Source organism: Rattus norvegicus, chromosome 1 (genome assembly GCF_021556685.1).
Source record: "Rattus norvegicus strain SHRSP/BbbUtx chromosome 1, alternate assembly SHRSP_T2T, whole genome shotgun sequence".
Taxonomy (NCBI): Eukaryota; Metazoa; Chordata; class Mammalia; order Rodentia; family Muridae; genus Rattus; species Rattus norvegicus.
This window is the reverse complement of record NC_141534.1, coordinates 88,246,903-88,258,460: the sequence shown is the minus strand read 5'-3', so window position 1 is coordinate 88,258,460 and position 11,558 is coordinate 88,246,903. Positions and strand designations below refer to the sequence as shown.

General features: G+C 53.2%; 2 protein-coding genes across 42 annotated transcripts in view; both read left to right on the top strand.

Annotated features, from left to right (window-relative positions):
* The window catches only part of Ccdc9 (coiled-coil domain containing 9), a 126,635-nt gene extending 118,649 nt beyond the window's left edge, over positions 1–7,986 (top strand). For 8 of the 41 annotated variants that reach the window (XM_087589876.1, XM_087589949.1, XM_087589896.1 and 5 more), the window contains 8 exons: positions 29–202; positions 2,215–2,399; positions 3,913–3,959; positions 4,058–4,193; positions 4,396–4,489; positions 4,587–4,959; positions 5,337–5,453; positions 6,273–6,669. In XM_087589876.1, coding sequence (XP_087446002.1) covers positions 29–202; positions 2,215–2,399; positions 3,913–3,959; positions 4,058–4,193; positions 4,396–4,489; positions 4,587–4,959; positions 5,337–5,453; positions 6,273–6,379 — 1,233 coding nt within the window. In that variant the 3' untranslated portion in view covers positions 6,380–6,669. 41 annotated transcript variants of the gene reach the window in all.
* Positions 7,249–8,738, top strand: Inafm1 (InaF-motif containing 1). Its single transcript, NM_001136272.2, is given in 1 exon segment — positions 7,249–8,738. A coding segment is annotated over 1 exon segment (387 nt). The 5' UTR covers positions 7,249–7,422; the 3' UTR covers positions 7,810–8,738.
* Positions 8,739–11,558: the final 2,820 nt, after the last annotated feature.

Sequence of the window (11,558 nt, the reverse complement as noted above, 5' to 3'; positions counted from 1 at the left end):
CTGCCTACATGCCAGTCTCCTGCTGCAGGAAGGGGTGCTGGAGCCCAACCCAGTACGCAACTTTCTGGATGACCCCCGACGCCGCGGTGGGCCCCTTGAGGAGTCCGAGAGGGATCGCCGGGAAGGCAGCCGCCGGCATGGACGCAACTGGGGAGGTTCGGATTTTGAGCGGGTGCGCTCTGGCTTGGAACAGGAGCGACAGGTGTGTGCTGCATCTCCCTGTGGAAGGGCTCCCAAGGGCCCTTTAGGCTGGCTTTGGTGGGCAGACCAGGGGCTGCTTTTTGCCAGGATTAGTACCTGCTTGATTTTGGGGGATTTTGGTAGGGTCTTGGGCTGGTTTGGAACTCACTATGCAGTTCAAGCTTTTGGGTTGCCAGGCTTGGCCAGGGTTTTCTATTTTCTTTTTTTTTTTTTTCTTTTTTCTTTTTTTTTTTTTTTTAAAGATTTATTCATTTATTTTATGAGTACACTGTAGCTGTCTTCAGATATACCAGAAGAGGGCATCAGATCTCTTTACAGATGGTTGTGAGCCACCATGTGGTTACTGGGATTGAACTCAGGACCTCTGGAAGAGCAGTCGGGTGCTCTTAACCACTGAGCCATCTCTCCAGCCCTCTATTTTCTTTTTGAGACAGGGTCTCACCTCCAGCCCTGGTGACCTGGACCTCCAGGCCAGCCCAGTTTACATGGAGTTGTAGCCATAAGCCCAGCACAGACATCTGCCTGTTGTACCCTGAGTGCTGGGGTTAAAGCTGTGCTACTCTGCCCTGCTGCCAGTGTTTTCTTTTCTTTTTTTTTTTTTTTAAAGATTTATTTATTTATTATATATAAGTACACTGTAGCTGTCTTCAGATACACCAGAAGAGGGCATCAGGTCTCTTTACAGATGGTTGTGAACCACCATGTGGTTGCTGGGAATTGAACTCATGACCTCTGGAAGAGCAGTCGGGTGCTCTTAACTGCTGAGCCATCTCTCCAGCCCCAGTGTTTTCTTTGTTAGGGATTTATGCTGGACTCTTTTTTCCATGTTGGGATATAACCCAGGGTCTTACACATGCTATGCAAACTGTGTACCAGGGCTGCATCCCCAGTCCTTTTATCTTTATTAAGTTGCTTAGGCAGTCTTGAACTCTTGATCCTCCTGTTTCAACCTCCTAAGGGCTGGGATTACTGGCCAGGGAAAATAGTTCCAAGACAAAATTGTAGTGTATCCCAGTGGGAACTGAATGGGTGAAAGTCTAATTGTAGAATGGGCAATACGAAACACCACCATCCCAATGGTGAGAGGGGTCAGGGATGTTTCTTAAGAAAATTGAGAGGGCATAAGAGTGCTGAGTGATGCCAAGCGTTGTGGCCTTTAATCCCAGCACTTGGGAGGCAGAGGCTGGTAGATCTCTGAGTTGGAGGCCAGCATGATAGGACAGCCAGGGCTATACAGAGAAACCCTGTCTGAAAAAGGGGTGGGGGGGCTCTGCTCTTCAGAGTCCTCATGTTTGGTTTCTAGCCTCCACATTGGGCAAGTCACGACTTCCTGTACTACCAGCTCCAAAGCACGTGACACCCTTTTCTGGCCTCTGGGTACACAGACACATACACATGGTATATACAGGAAAATAGTAGAAATAGATCTTAAAAGAAGGATCGATAGTGAGAGGAGCCAATGCGTGAGAGTGCTTGGTGCATAAGCAGTAGGGGTACTCGTGAAACGGCTGAGCACAGCTCCGTGCACCCTAGGGATGGAGACAGGAAGGTGGTTGGGGCTTGCTGGCTGCTAGCCTAAGGCAGAGTCCCTGCTTCAAGGGAATAAGCTGGAGGGCGACAGAGCAGGACAGGCCTCTGGCCTTCACACATACACCACCGAATGGAAATGCTCAATTCTAGAAAGATGAGATCTGGCACTTGGGAGGTGGAGGCAGGCCAGTCTAGGGTGGGCATTTCCTCAACCGAGATTCCCTCTTCCCAAACAACTGTAGCTTGTGTCAAGTTGACATAAAACCAGCCAGCACAAGGGCCATCTTCAGCTCTATAGTGAGTTTGAGGCAGCCACCCCGGGGTATGTAAGACCCTGTCTGAAACCAAAAATTTAAGAGATCCATTCTGAAGAGGCCACGTCAGCCATACACTTGCTGCTTGTCTGTACCCTGAACAGTGGTTCTGCCTCTGGGAGGGGAGGGGCATGGACAAGAGCTGGAGACTGATTGGCTGTGGTGTTAGCAGGGTCGCAGGGCTGGCCTGGGCAGTGGGGGCGACATGACAATGTCCATGACGGGCCGGGAGCGGTCAGAATACCTGCGCTGGAAGCAGGAGAGGGAGAAGATCGACCAAGAGCGTCTGCAGCGACACCGCAAGCCCACTGGGCAGTGGCGGCGGGAGTGGGATGCTGAGAAGACTGATGGCATGTGAGTCAGTCTTCTTCCTGCTGGGTGCTGGCTCCAGCCACTTTCTCATCATCTTGGCTATTGGTGGTTTGCCACAGCTGGCCATGTGTCGGGCAAGTGGAAGCCTGCCTTTCCTTTTCTCCTTTGCTACTGGGGATTGAACCTATGACCTCTGGCATGCTGAAAGTGCTACAGTGCTACGCTAGACCCCCAGAACCTCATCGGGGGATTCTGGACAGGTGCTGTAACACTGAGCCATCTCTACAGCCCCCATTCCGCCACCTTTAAAACTTTTATGTATGAGTGTTTTGTCTGCATGTATGTTTGTGTACTATGTGCATGCCTGGGGGCCCATGGAAGCTACAAGACAGTGTCAGATCCCTGAAACTGGAGTTACTTACCATGAAGGTACTGGGAGAAGAACCTGGGTCCTCTGGGAGAGCAGCCAGAGCTGAGCCAGGCCTTCTGACATTTAAATCCCTTTCACTTTTCAAGGCAGCGTGCTAACTAGGCTGGCTCTGATCTTTAGTCTTCTTGCCTCGGCCTCTTTTTATTATATTACATATAATTTGTTTTGCTTTTGGAGACAGGGCTTTTCTGTGTAGCCCTGGCTGTCCTGGAGCTCAGATCTGCCTGCCTGGGTTTAAAGGCATACGCTGCCATGCTTGGCTTGTGTGCTGTTTATTTATTGGGAGAGCAAGGAAGCACAGCAGACAGCTAGCCTATAGGGAAGGTTCTACAGGGTGGGTCTGGGGATTGGTGGCAGTCACCTTTACCTGTTGAGCTGTCTTGCTGGTCCAACTGCCTCAACTTACATGCTGTGATTATAGGGCTGTGCAGCTCAAGTGAGCATAGAATTCAGCATCTTCCAGCCTTGGCCTCAAAGATGTGTAAGGAAAGTTTTGCCATGTGCTTACATGCCTCTGGGTTGTAGTGACCCAGGTTAGCACAAGACTAGGCTTCCCAGGCTCTGCATCTTCCTGTACGATGAGCCCCGAGATGTCCGAGAAGGTGTAGCCAGCACAGGGTACAGGATGAGGAAAACCCACAGCGGCTGACTCTGAGCGGCTGTCATCCCGGGGCTCAATCAGCCTGCTTCCCTGGAGATGGTGGCAGAGTGATACTCTCTTGTTTACAAGGCCTCAAGGATAGCCTGAAACCTTAATTCTCCTGCCTCTACCTCTGAAATGCTAGGATCCCAAGCCTGGCCCACAGTTACGTTTTGAACTTGCACTGAATGTGTTCATTGTGGGATGCAGGCTGAGGGCAGCAACCCAGCAGAGCTTGGTGTGCTAGACATACAAGGCGCAGAGGTAGCAGAGGCCATGCACGTATCTTTGCCTGGCTTTGGCACTAGGAAGCTCGGTTTGCCCGAATGAGGATTCATCATTCTACCCTCACCCTGTCTAACCGCCTTTGAAGCTTCTTTGGTTTGTTCTGGCCCTGCCTCTGCCTCTGCCTCTGCCTCTGCCCTGCTTTCTCCTGCCTTTCCCTAGTTCCCTCAGCTATTGCTGGCTCTGCTCTCTTTTCCTAGGTTCAAGGATGGCCCAGCCCCTACCCACGAACCGTCCCACCGCTATGGTGAGTGGTATCTTGGAAAGGGTCAGGCAGTAGGGTTTGAATGTGGCATATACTTTATTCCTCTCCCCTAAATCCTTGGATCTGGGTTTCTGTTGCAGATGATCAAGCTTGGGCAAGACCTCCTAAGCCCCCCACTTTTGGAGAGTTCCTTTCTCAGCATAAAGCTGAAGTCAACAGCCGTAGGAGGAGAAAGAACAGCCGACCTCAGGCCAAGGTGGCCCCTCGTGCCTATAGGTGGGGTGCCCTTCCCTTGGGACAGCCCCTCCTCAATGTGCTTGGTTGTGTGGAGTCCTTCTCTCTGGCTTCGGTTTGAGGGTCACTGCCCTGTCTTGGCTTGTGTCTACTGTCCCCCTGTGCAGCGTACCAGATGTTCTCTAAGGAGAAGTCTATCCCATTCCCTCACCCAGGCCTTACCCCTTTGCTCTGTCCACTCCAGTGACCATGATAACCGTTGGGAGACAAAAGAGGAAGCTGTGTCCCCAGCTCCCAAATCCTCTCAGTCCATGTCCCTGGAGGAGACACCCACACAGGTAAGGCAGAGCAGGTATAAGGTAGGGTGTGTGTATGGGGGTTTGTGGGGGTGGGCAACAGGTCCCAAGCGTTTCTTTGATCTGCCTGTGTTCCCAGCAGCCTCCTGAGACCCCAGCTCCAGCCCACCGGCCTCCTGAGGAGGATGGTGAGGAAGATGTGGGAGAAGAGGAGGAGGGAGAAGAAGAGGGGGAAGATGATGATGAGGATGAAGAATGGGAGGATGTGAGTGAAGATGTTACTGAGGAGGAGGAGGAAGAAGAAGAGTTTGAAGAGGAGGAAGAGAGTCCCAAGGAGCAGGAAGCAGCAGCTGTTCCTGATCACCAGCCTGAGGCTGAGCCTGCTGGGAAGCCCACCTGTGAGCAGGTGGACCCCGTGCCTGCTGGGCCCCAGGAGTTGCTGTCCCCAGTCCCCGTTGAACCTCCCAGCCCCTTCTCACCCTCTGAGGACCACCAGCCTGTGTCTGACTGGGGTGAGGAGATGGAACTGAATTCTCCCAGCACTGCCCACTTGCCTGGTGCCCACTCTTCGGGTGAGGCCTGGCCTTTTGGGAATGCTTGAACTGGCTCTGTGTGTGTGTGTGTGTGTGTGTGTGTGTGTGTGTACACAAGGGTGTGGCTGTGCCCACACCTCCCTCAACCCTTGTGGCAGGGAAGGGCAGTTGTGCCTACTCCATGCCTTTATCCCAATTCCTAGAGCCTGCTCTTGCTGGTTCAGAGCCTCTTTACAATAAAAAGTTCACTTCCTTAAATGACACCCACCCCACTGTGTCCTTGAACCCCCCTTGCTCCCCTCATATGGGGAGATGTTTAGAAAAGGATGGGCTTGACTGAGCCTCCCCTTCTCCAGGAGGTGACCAGCCAGCCCTTGCCTCCTTGGAGAGCAGGCCCACCTTGGCAGGAACCCTGAAGTCTGAAGAAGAGGGGTCTGAGGCATCTCCAGGTGGGATGCATGAGGCTGGTGGAGGTGGGTGTCCTGCGTCTTTTCCTTGAGGAGAGAAGGGCTTGGGGATAGGGAGAACAGGGCATGGGCTGAGTCAAGGTGCTGTTCTGGATTGGGCCTGGAATCAGACCTTTGTGGTGCAAAGGGTGGGTGGACTTTAAGGCCCCAGCCAATGGAAATTGTGGTGGGCAAGGAAGCTGGGCTCAGGGAAGGAGCTAAAAGTGGGATTCGAAATCTGAATGTTCTCAGAGGTAAGAGGCTGAAGCAATAGGATTTCGAGTTTGAAACCGAATTTTGGTTAGAGATCCCATAAAAGCAAAACGTGGTTAGTTAAAGGTAGGAACGAATGAATGAATGGAGCTGGCTACTAAGACTTTTTCTGAAGGCAGGGTTAGCGTTTTTGGGTCAGATCAAAGTGGGAATTTGGAACCCAGGGAGTAGAAGCAAGAGACTGATCTTGTTCACCTTAATGTGGTCGGCCAGGTTCGTGTGTTTATCTTTCACTTCCCCTGCAGTGGAATAAGACATGGAGCAGAGCCTAGGAAGGCTGTCAAAGGAGTGGTGGGAGTGGAGGCCAAGGGCGTCTTAGGAAGACTAGACAGTTTGAGGTTCTGGAGGGGAGGGTGAGCTCATTACACTAGCACTTCCCAGTAATCGACTTCCCAGTAGTCGATAGGGTTAGATTGGAGGGGGCTCTGCTTCATGGGCCTCCTGAGGGCTGGGGTAAGCTGGAAGCCAAGTTGTAGATGGGTTTGACTGGGGTGCGGGATAGGGTGGATCAGGCAGGCTGGTCCTCCATTTACCGTTTTTTTTTTTTTTTTTTTTTTTTTTTTGTCTCCTCAGAGGTGGTGGGCCCTGAGGGCCAGGAGACGGCAGAGATCACAGACTTCCAGAGGGTGCGTTTCTGCAAGGTGGTGGCAGCTGCTCCACCGCCGGGGGCTGCCCGCTGACAGCGCCAGCAGACCAGGGCGCCTCGCTCTGCACTAACCTTCAGCTCCTCTGCTTCTGCTACACTCTGTACAGGACAGGGTTAAACTTAGGGGGGAGGAAGCAGGTTAGCAACAAGCCCGGACCCGAGGGGTGTCTTCTAAATTTGCTGAGGAACCAACGGGGCCAGTCATACGGTACCCGTCTAGCCGAGGCTTCCAAGTCAGTCCCTGTGAGGCCTGGGTGCGCAGGAACCTGCAGCCAGGGCCGGAGGCTCTCTAGAGGACTTCAATTAAACGCGTGCTACCGCCAACCTTTGAACTGTGCTGCTAGCTGATCAGGCTGGGCTGCTGTGCTTGGCGGGCTTTGATGTGGCGGAAGAGGCGGGACAAAAGTGCTCCCCGTCATCCTCACACCTCTCCCCTCCCACCCCGCAGGCAGTCCCGCAATCCTGAAGACGCTGGTGGGAGGGGCGGCAGCGCAGGTTTGCCTGGCTCCCAGGCTGGCTGCTCTCCTCCCTGCAGTCCACCCTGGATCCTTCGCCTTTAGGGAACAGAAGTTGGCGCTGGTGCGGAGTTACTGGGGAAGGCCAGCAGGGGCGATGAGCGGAACTGGGTCTCAGAACATTTGAAGTGATGCAGGGTTGTGAAACGGGGCGGGGCTGGGGCTTGGAGGGCGTGGCTAGCGTTCAGAAGCTCTGTAGGCTTCCCGCTTTAACAGACTAGGAATCTCTCCGGCGGGCAGAGGGTGGCTAGTGTGCGGAGCTGGAGTTGGTGGAAGAAGGAAGGGGTTCGATGAGCTCGGGCTAGGGTAGGGAATAGAAGTCTGAGGTTGGAGAGCTCACCCAACTAGGGCGGGAAAAGAGCGAGTGGGTGTGGCTTTGGGGTGTGGGTAAGAAATCTTTCCTTGATAGTGGTGGGTCAGAGGCAGTGGGGGCGTGTCTAGGATGTAGGGGTTTGGCTAAGCTGGGGGTGGCGGTCTGATAGGGCGTGACTCTAGAAGGGGCGTGGCTTGCTAGAAGCGGCAGGGTGGGGGCGGGGTCGGTACAGGCTGAGTGGGCAGCGCCATGCGGGGCTCGAGCTGCGTGGGCAGTGGTGGCGAGAGCCCAGGTGGTACGGGGCTGAGCGAGGGGCCCCGCGGCCGATGGCTGCGGCTCGCCCCCGTCTGCGCCTACTTCCTGTGTGTATCCTTGGCTGCTGTGTTGCTTGCGGTATACTACGGGCTCATCTGGGTCCCCACGCGGCCGCCTGCGGGCCCCGCCGACCCCTTGCCCAGCGCTGCAGCTGCTCCGTGTGCTCGAGCAGCACCACCCGCCCCGCCTCCCGCCGCGTCCTGCTTGCTTGGGGCCTCCGGTGGGCCACGACCGCAGCCAGGACTGCCGCGGAGCCGCCGCCACAGCCGCCACCCAGCTCCGGGAGCGACGCCCGAGACCGCACACCGAGTGCCTGGATAGCCTGGCCCGCCCCCACCGTGGCCTGCGCCTGTCTGTCTGCACCTCCCGGCCTCGCCTTCGTGGCGCCGCCTCTCCTAGCCAAGGTCCTGATCCTGCCCGACCTTATCCTTCCCCGCTCCTCCCCAGGACTCAGCGCTCATTGGCAATAAACTCCAGCCTCAGCTGGCTTACCTGGTCTGTGGTCTTCAGCAGCGTCCGCTGGTCTCTTCGTCCGCGCGGGCTTAAAAGCTTTTCTCTTCCGTTGCTCGCATGTAATTTTTGGGTTGGAATGGGGAGAAGCGGCCTACCAGTTTTCGGGGCCATTGAAGGTCAGATACTGTAAAGGCCTTAGCAGTTTTTGGAGTGTCACGGGCTCTCCCAATAGTGTCGGAGGCAATGGTGTGTGCTGGAAACTGCAGTTGTATAGTTTACAATGGCAGGGTTAGAGGATGTCACCCGTGCGCTAGCTTGTCCTTGCCAGTGATGCTGTAGCTTTCTCAGGTTTGGGTGGTGATGCAACACATTTGCTGCTTTGGAAGTGTGGAGCATATAGCTGAACCAAAACAAAAATAACAAAACTGGTCCGCATTGCTCTTGGTGCCATGCTGAGAAGCTGGTGTAGCTTCTGATAAAGAAGTCATGCGATTGAGTCTATTTTCCCTTACCTGTGACTGTGGCCTGGCCCTGGGCAGACCTGGGATAGATACCCTGCTTCCATGCTTCAAGAAGGGTTTTCCTTTATTGCCTTTCTTCCCCCTGAGCTGGACAGCCTCAGGAACTTGAGGCCTTTTGTCAGATGGGAGTGTGTCATCTGCCCTGCTGGTTCCTTCTGTCCTACCAGCATTCCCCCCACAGGATGATGTACAGCAATGTACTTAAACCTCTCTGGTCTTGTAAAATGAAGACAACACATTGTTGTTCAGAGAACTAAACCAGTGATCCAGACCCGAGAACAGCGTTGGTTTGTACCGTATCCACTTTGACCTTCAGCCCTTTCAGAGTCACAGCCTGTATTCCCCAGGGATAGCTTGTCAGCCCGAAGCCTGTACACCATCAAGTAGTGAGTTGGGGGGAAGGATCCTCTTGTCTGTTCCTTTTGGCTTCCCTTTCTCCTTTCCATTTTTTTTCTTCCAGCTCCATGGCCCCCCAGCCTTTCTTCTTGTCTCCCTCCACTATCTTCTTGCTTTTCTCTTTCTCTGTTTTTAGAATCTCCATGTTGTTACTGTGCTCGACCACTGAGCCAGCCCTCTCTCTTGTGGCAAGATCTTTGTGTTCTCAGCAGCCCCCCTCCCTCTGTCTCCTAAGGGCTGGGATTGCAGACGTGTACTGCTATGCAAAGTCCAGCCATGGGCTTTGAATTCTGACTAGCTCTGCCCACTTTAACCATTTGGGAGTGGGGTGGGGAATAATTTCCCTCTCACATGATGACAGAGCAACTCATACCACGCTATTTATATTTTTATTTATCTCTTCCAGTGTGACTGTTCACACGTTTTGCTGCAGAAAGACATTACCATGTCCACCAGGGGAAGTGGACAGTGCCGGCCTTGGGCCACTGGGAGTTTGCATAATAGGTACAGAATGGCCTTTCTAAAATTGGGTCAGCCTTGAATTCTGAAATGCATCTGTCCCTGAAGACCTCAGCTAAGGGACTGTGGACCAGCAACTTGGCACCCTGTCAACCCTGATTTATCTTAATTACTGGTTCAACATTTATTTAAAGGTTTTGTTAAAAAAAAAAAAGAGCTAATTTCTCATCACCTTTTTTTTTTGTCTCCTGTAACCCAAGCTGGTCTTGGGTTTCCTATATAGCAGAGAGGATGACATTTGTGTCATATTGATTCTTCCTGTGAGACGGGAGGAAATGCCTCCTCACTGCCAAGTGACTTTGTTTGGGGGGTGGGCATTAATTATAGGGGAGTGTGGGTGACTCGAAGGCAGCCATGCCACCAAAAACCTGCATCTGCCAGTTGACTGACAGCTCATAAAGCCAAGGCCTTGGCGTAACCTGAGTGCTCTACAAGCAACTGGACAGCTTGGCAGATTAGAGGCTCTAGACATTCTTCCACTCTAGTCACATGTGCCCAAAGCCATTCCCATTTTCCAGAGCATCTTGTGCCCTGGGGATCACGCTGTGGGCCTCCTGCTGTTTGTAGTTATGTATGCACATGTGGAGGTTAGAGGATAACTTCTGGGAGTTGGTTTTCTCCTCCTGCTTTGGTACCTGGGCATTGAACTCTGGACTTCTGGTTTGTGCCACAGACATCTTTCCTCACTGAGCCATATAGGCGGTCCCAGATCTGTATAAATGACATGACGACGTGACCACTCTGTGGTATGACTGAAGGGGAGGGTTATTGTAGATATGAGAGAGTACATACAGCAAAGGCATCTGGAAGAGTCCAGAGCAGGAAGAGAAAGCAGTAGACTGGCCATGGCCATTGTGGGATAGGGGGAGCCAGAGAAGGCAAGAGAAAGGACTAAGACAGGAAGGCTAAAGAGAGGGCACACGGCTGGAATGGCAGGGTTATGAGGAGGATGAGTAGATGGAGGAAGGAAGCCCGGGAGCTGGGGGAGTTATGGCAGGGGCGGAGGTGAGGAGAGTGGAGAAGATGCTGACACGGACTCTGAAGTGTGTAACTGGTCCTCGTGGTGCTGAGGGAGCCTGGAGGCCGGCATGGGTTTGTTAACAAGCATCACAGACAGCCATTTGTCCCTTGTGCAGGTGGTAAAGTGATGAGAGTGTCTCCTTTTGGTGGAGGAGTTCCTGAGGAATGCTGGCTTTGGCGTAACCATCAGAATTTGGGGAAGTGGAGTTTCCTTCCGACCTGGCAGGATCATCCTCCTTAACTTTCATAGAGCATAGTTCTGCTGGCACAGTGAACTGAGCATCAGATGCTGCTCTCCTCATGCTGAGTTCCCTCAGGCGTGCTGTCCTTTTTTCTCCCTGAGAGCCATGGGGGACATATGTCCCCAATGTCCCCGAGAAGCCAGCCTGGGGACTGCTTTCCCTCAGATGGTCCCGGCTTATGAAGCTTTCGCCTCGAGGAGGACAGGCAGCTCTGCTGCTCAGTTTTTCTGCCTCCACAGCAGCCAGGCTGATGCCATATGCCCCCATGTCTCACAGCCTCAGAAGCCAGGCTGCGACAGCTCCTTCTGCCCATCTGAGAGCTCCCTGCTTGTCACTGTCTCCGTGTGCTGCCAGTGATGTGTTGAATTCCAGATTCTCTCTGTTAAATGTTGCACCCAAGGCCTGGCTCCTGTCTTCCTTTTTTCTTTTTAAGGATTTACTTATACGAGTACACTGTAGCTGTGTTCAGATGCACCAGAAGAGAGCACTGGGTGGTCGTGACCTGCTGCGTGGTTGCTGGGAATTGAACTCAGGACCTCTGGAAGAGCAGTCAGTGCTCTTAAGCACTGAGCCGTCTCTCTAGTCCTCCTGTCCTCTTTTTCCTCAATCTTGATTCATGTTCTGGGTTTCTGGTTCCAATGGCTTCTAAGTACCCATCTAACTGATACACTCTTCCTTTTGGCTTTCTAGCCATAAAAATGGCAACCAAGCCCTTCCATCTCATCCCCACCCCATCAGATTTACCACGAGGTGTCAGACTAGCTCACCCACCATGTTGGGGGCTAACAGAGAGGATGCTGGTTGCATGTGGCCACAGTGGCTTGGGAACAGTCTTTCCCCCGAATGCTACTAGCAAGTGCAGTGTGTTCCCTGTCCCTTCAGCCGTGTGCAGTGACTTGGCCTGTAAGCAGTGGACTTT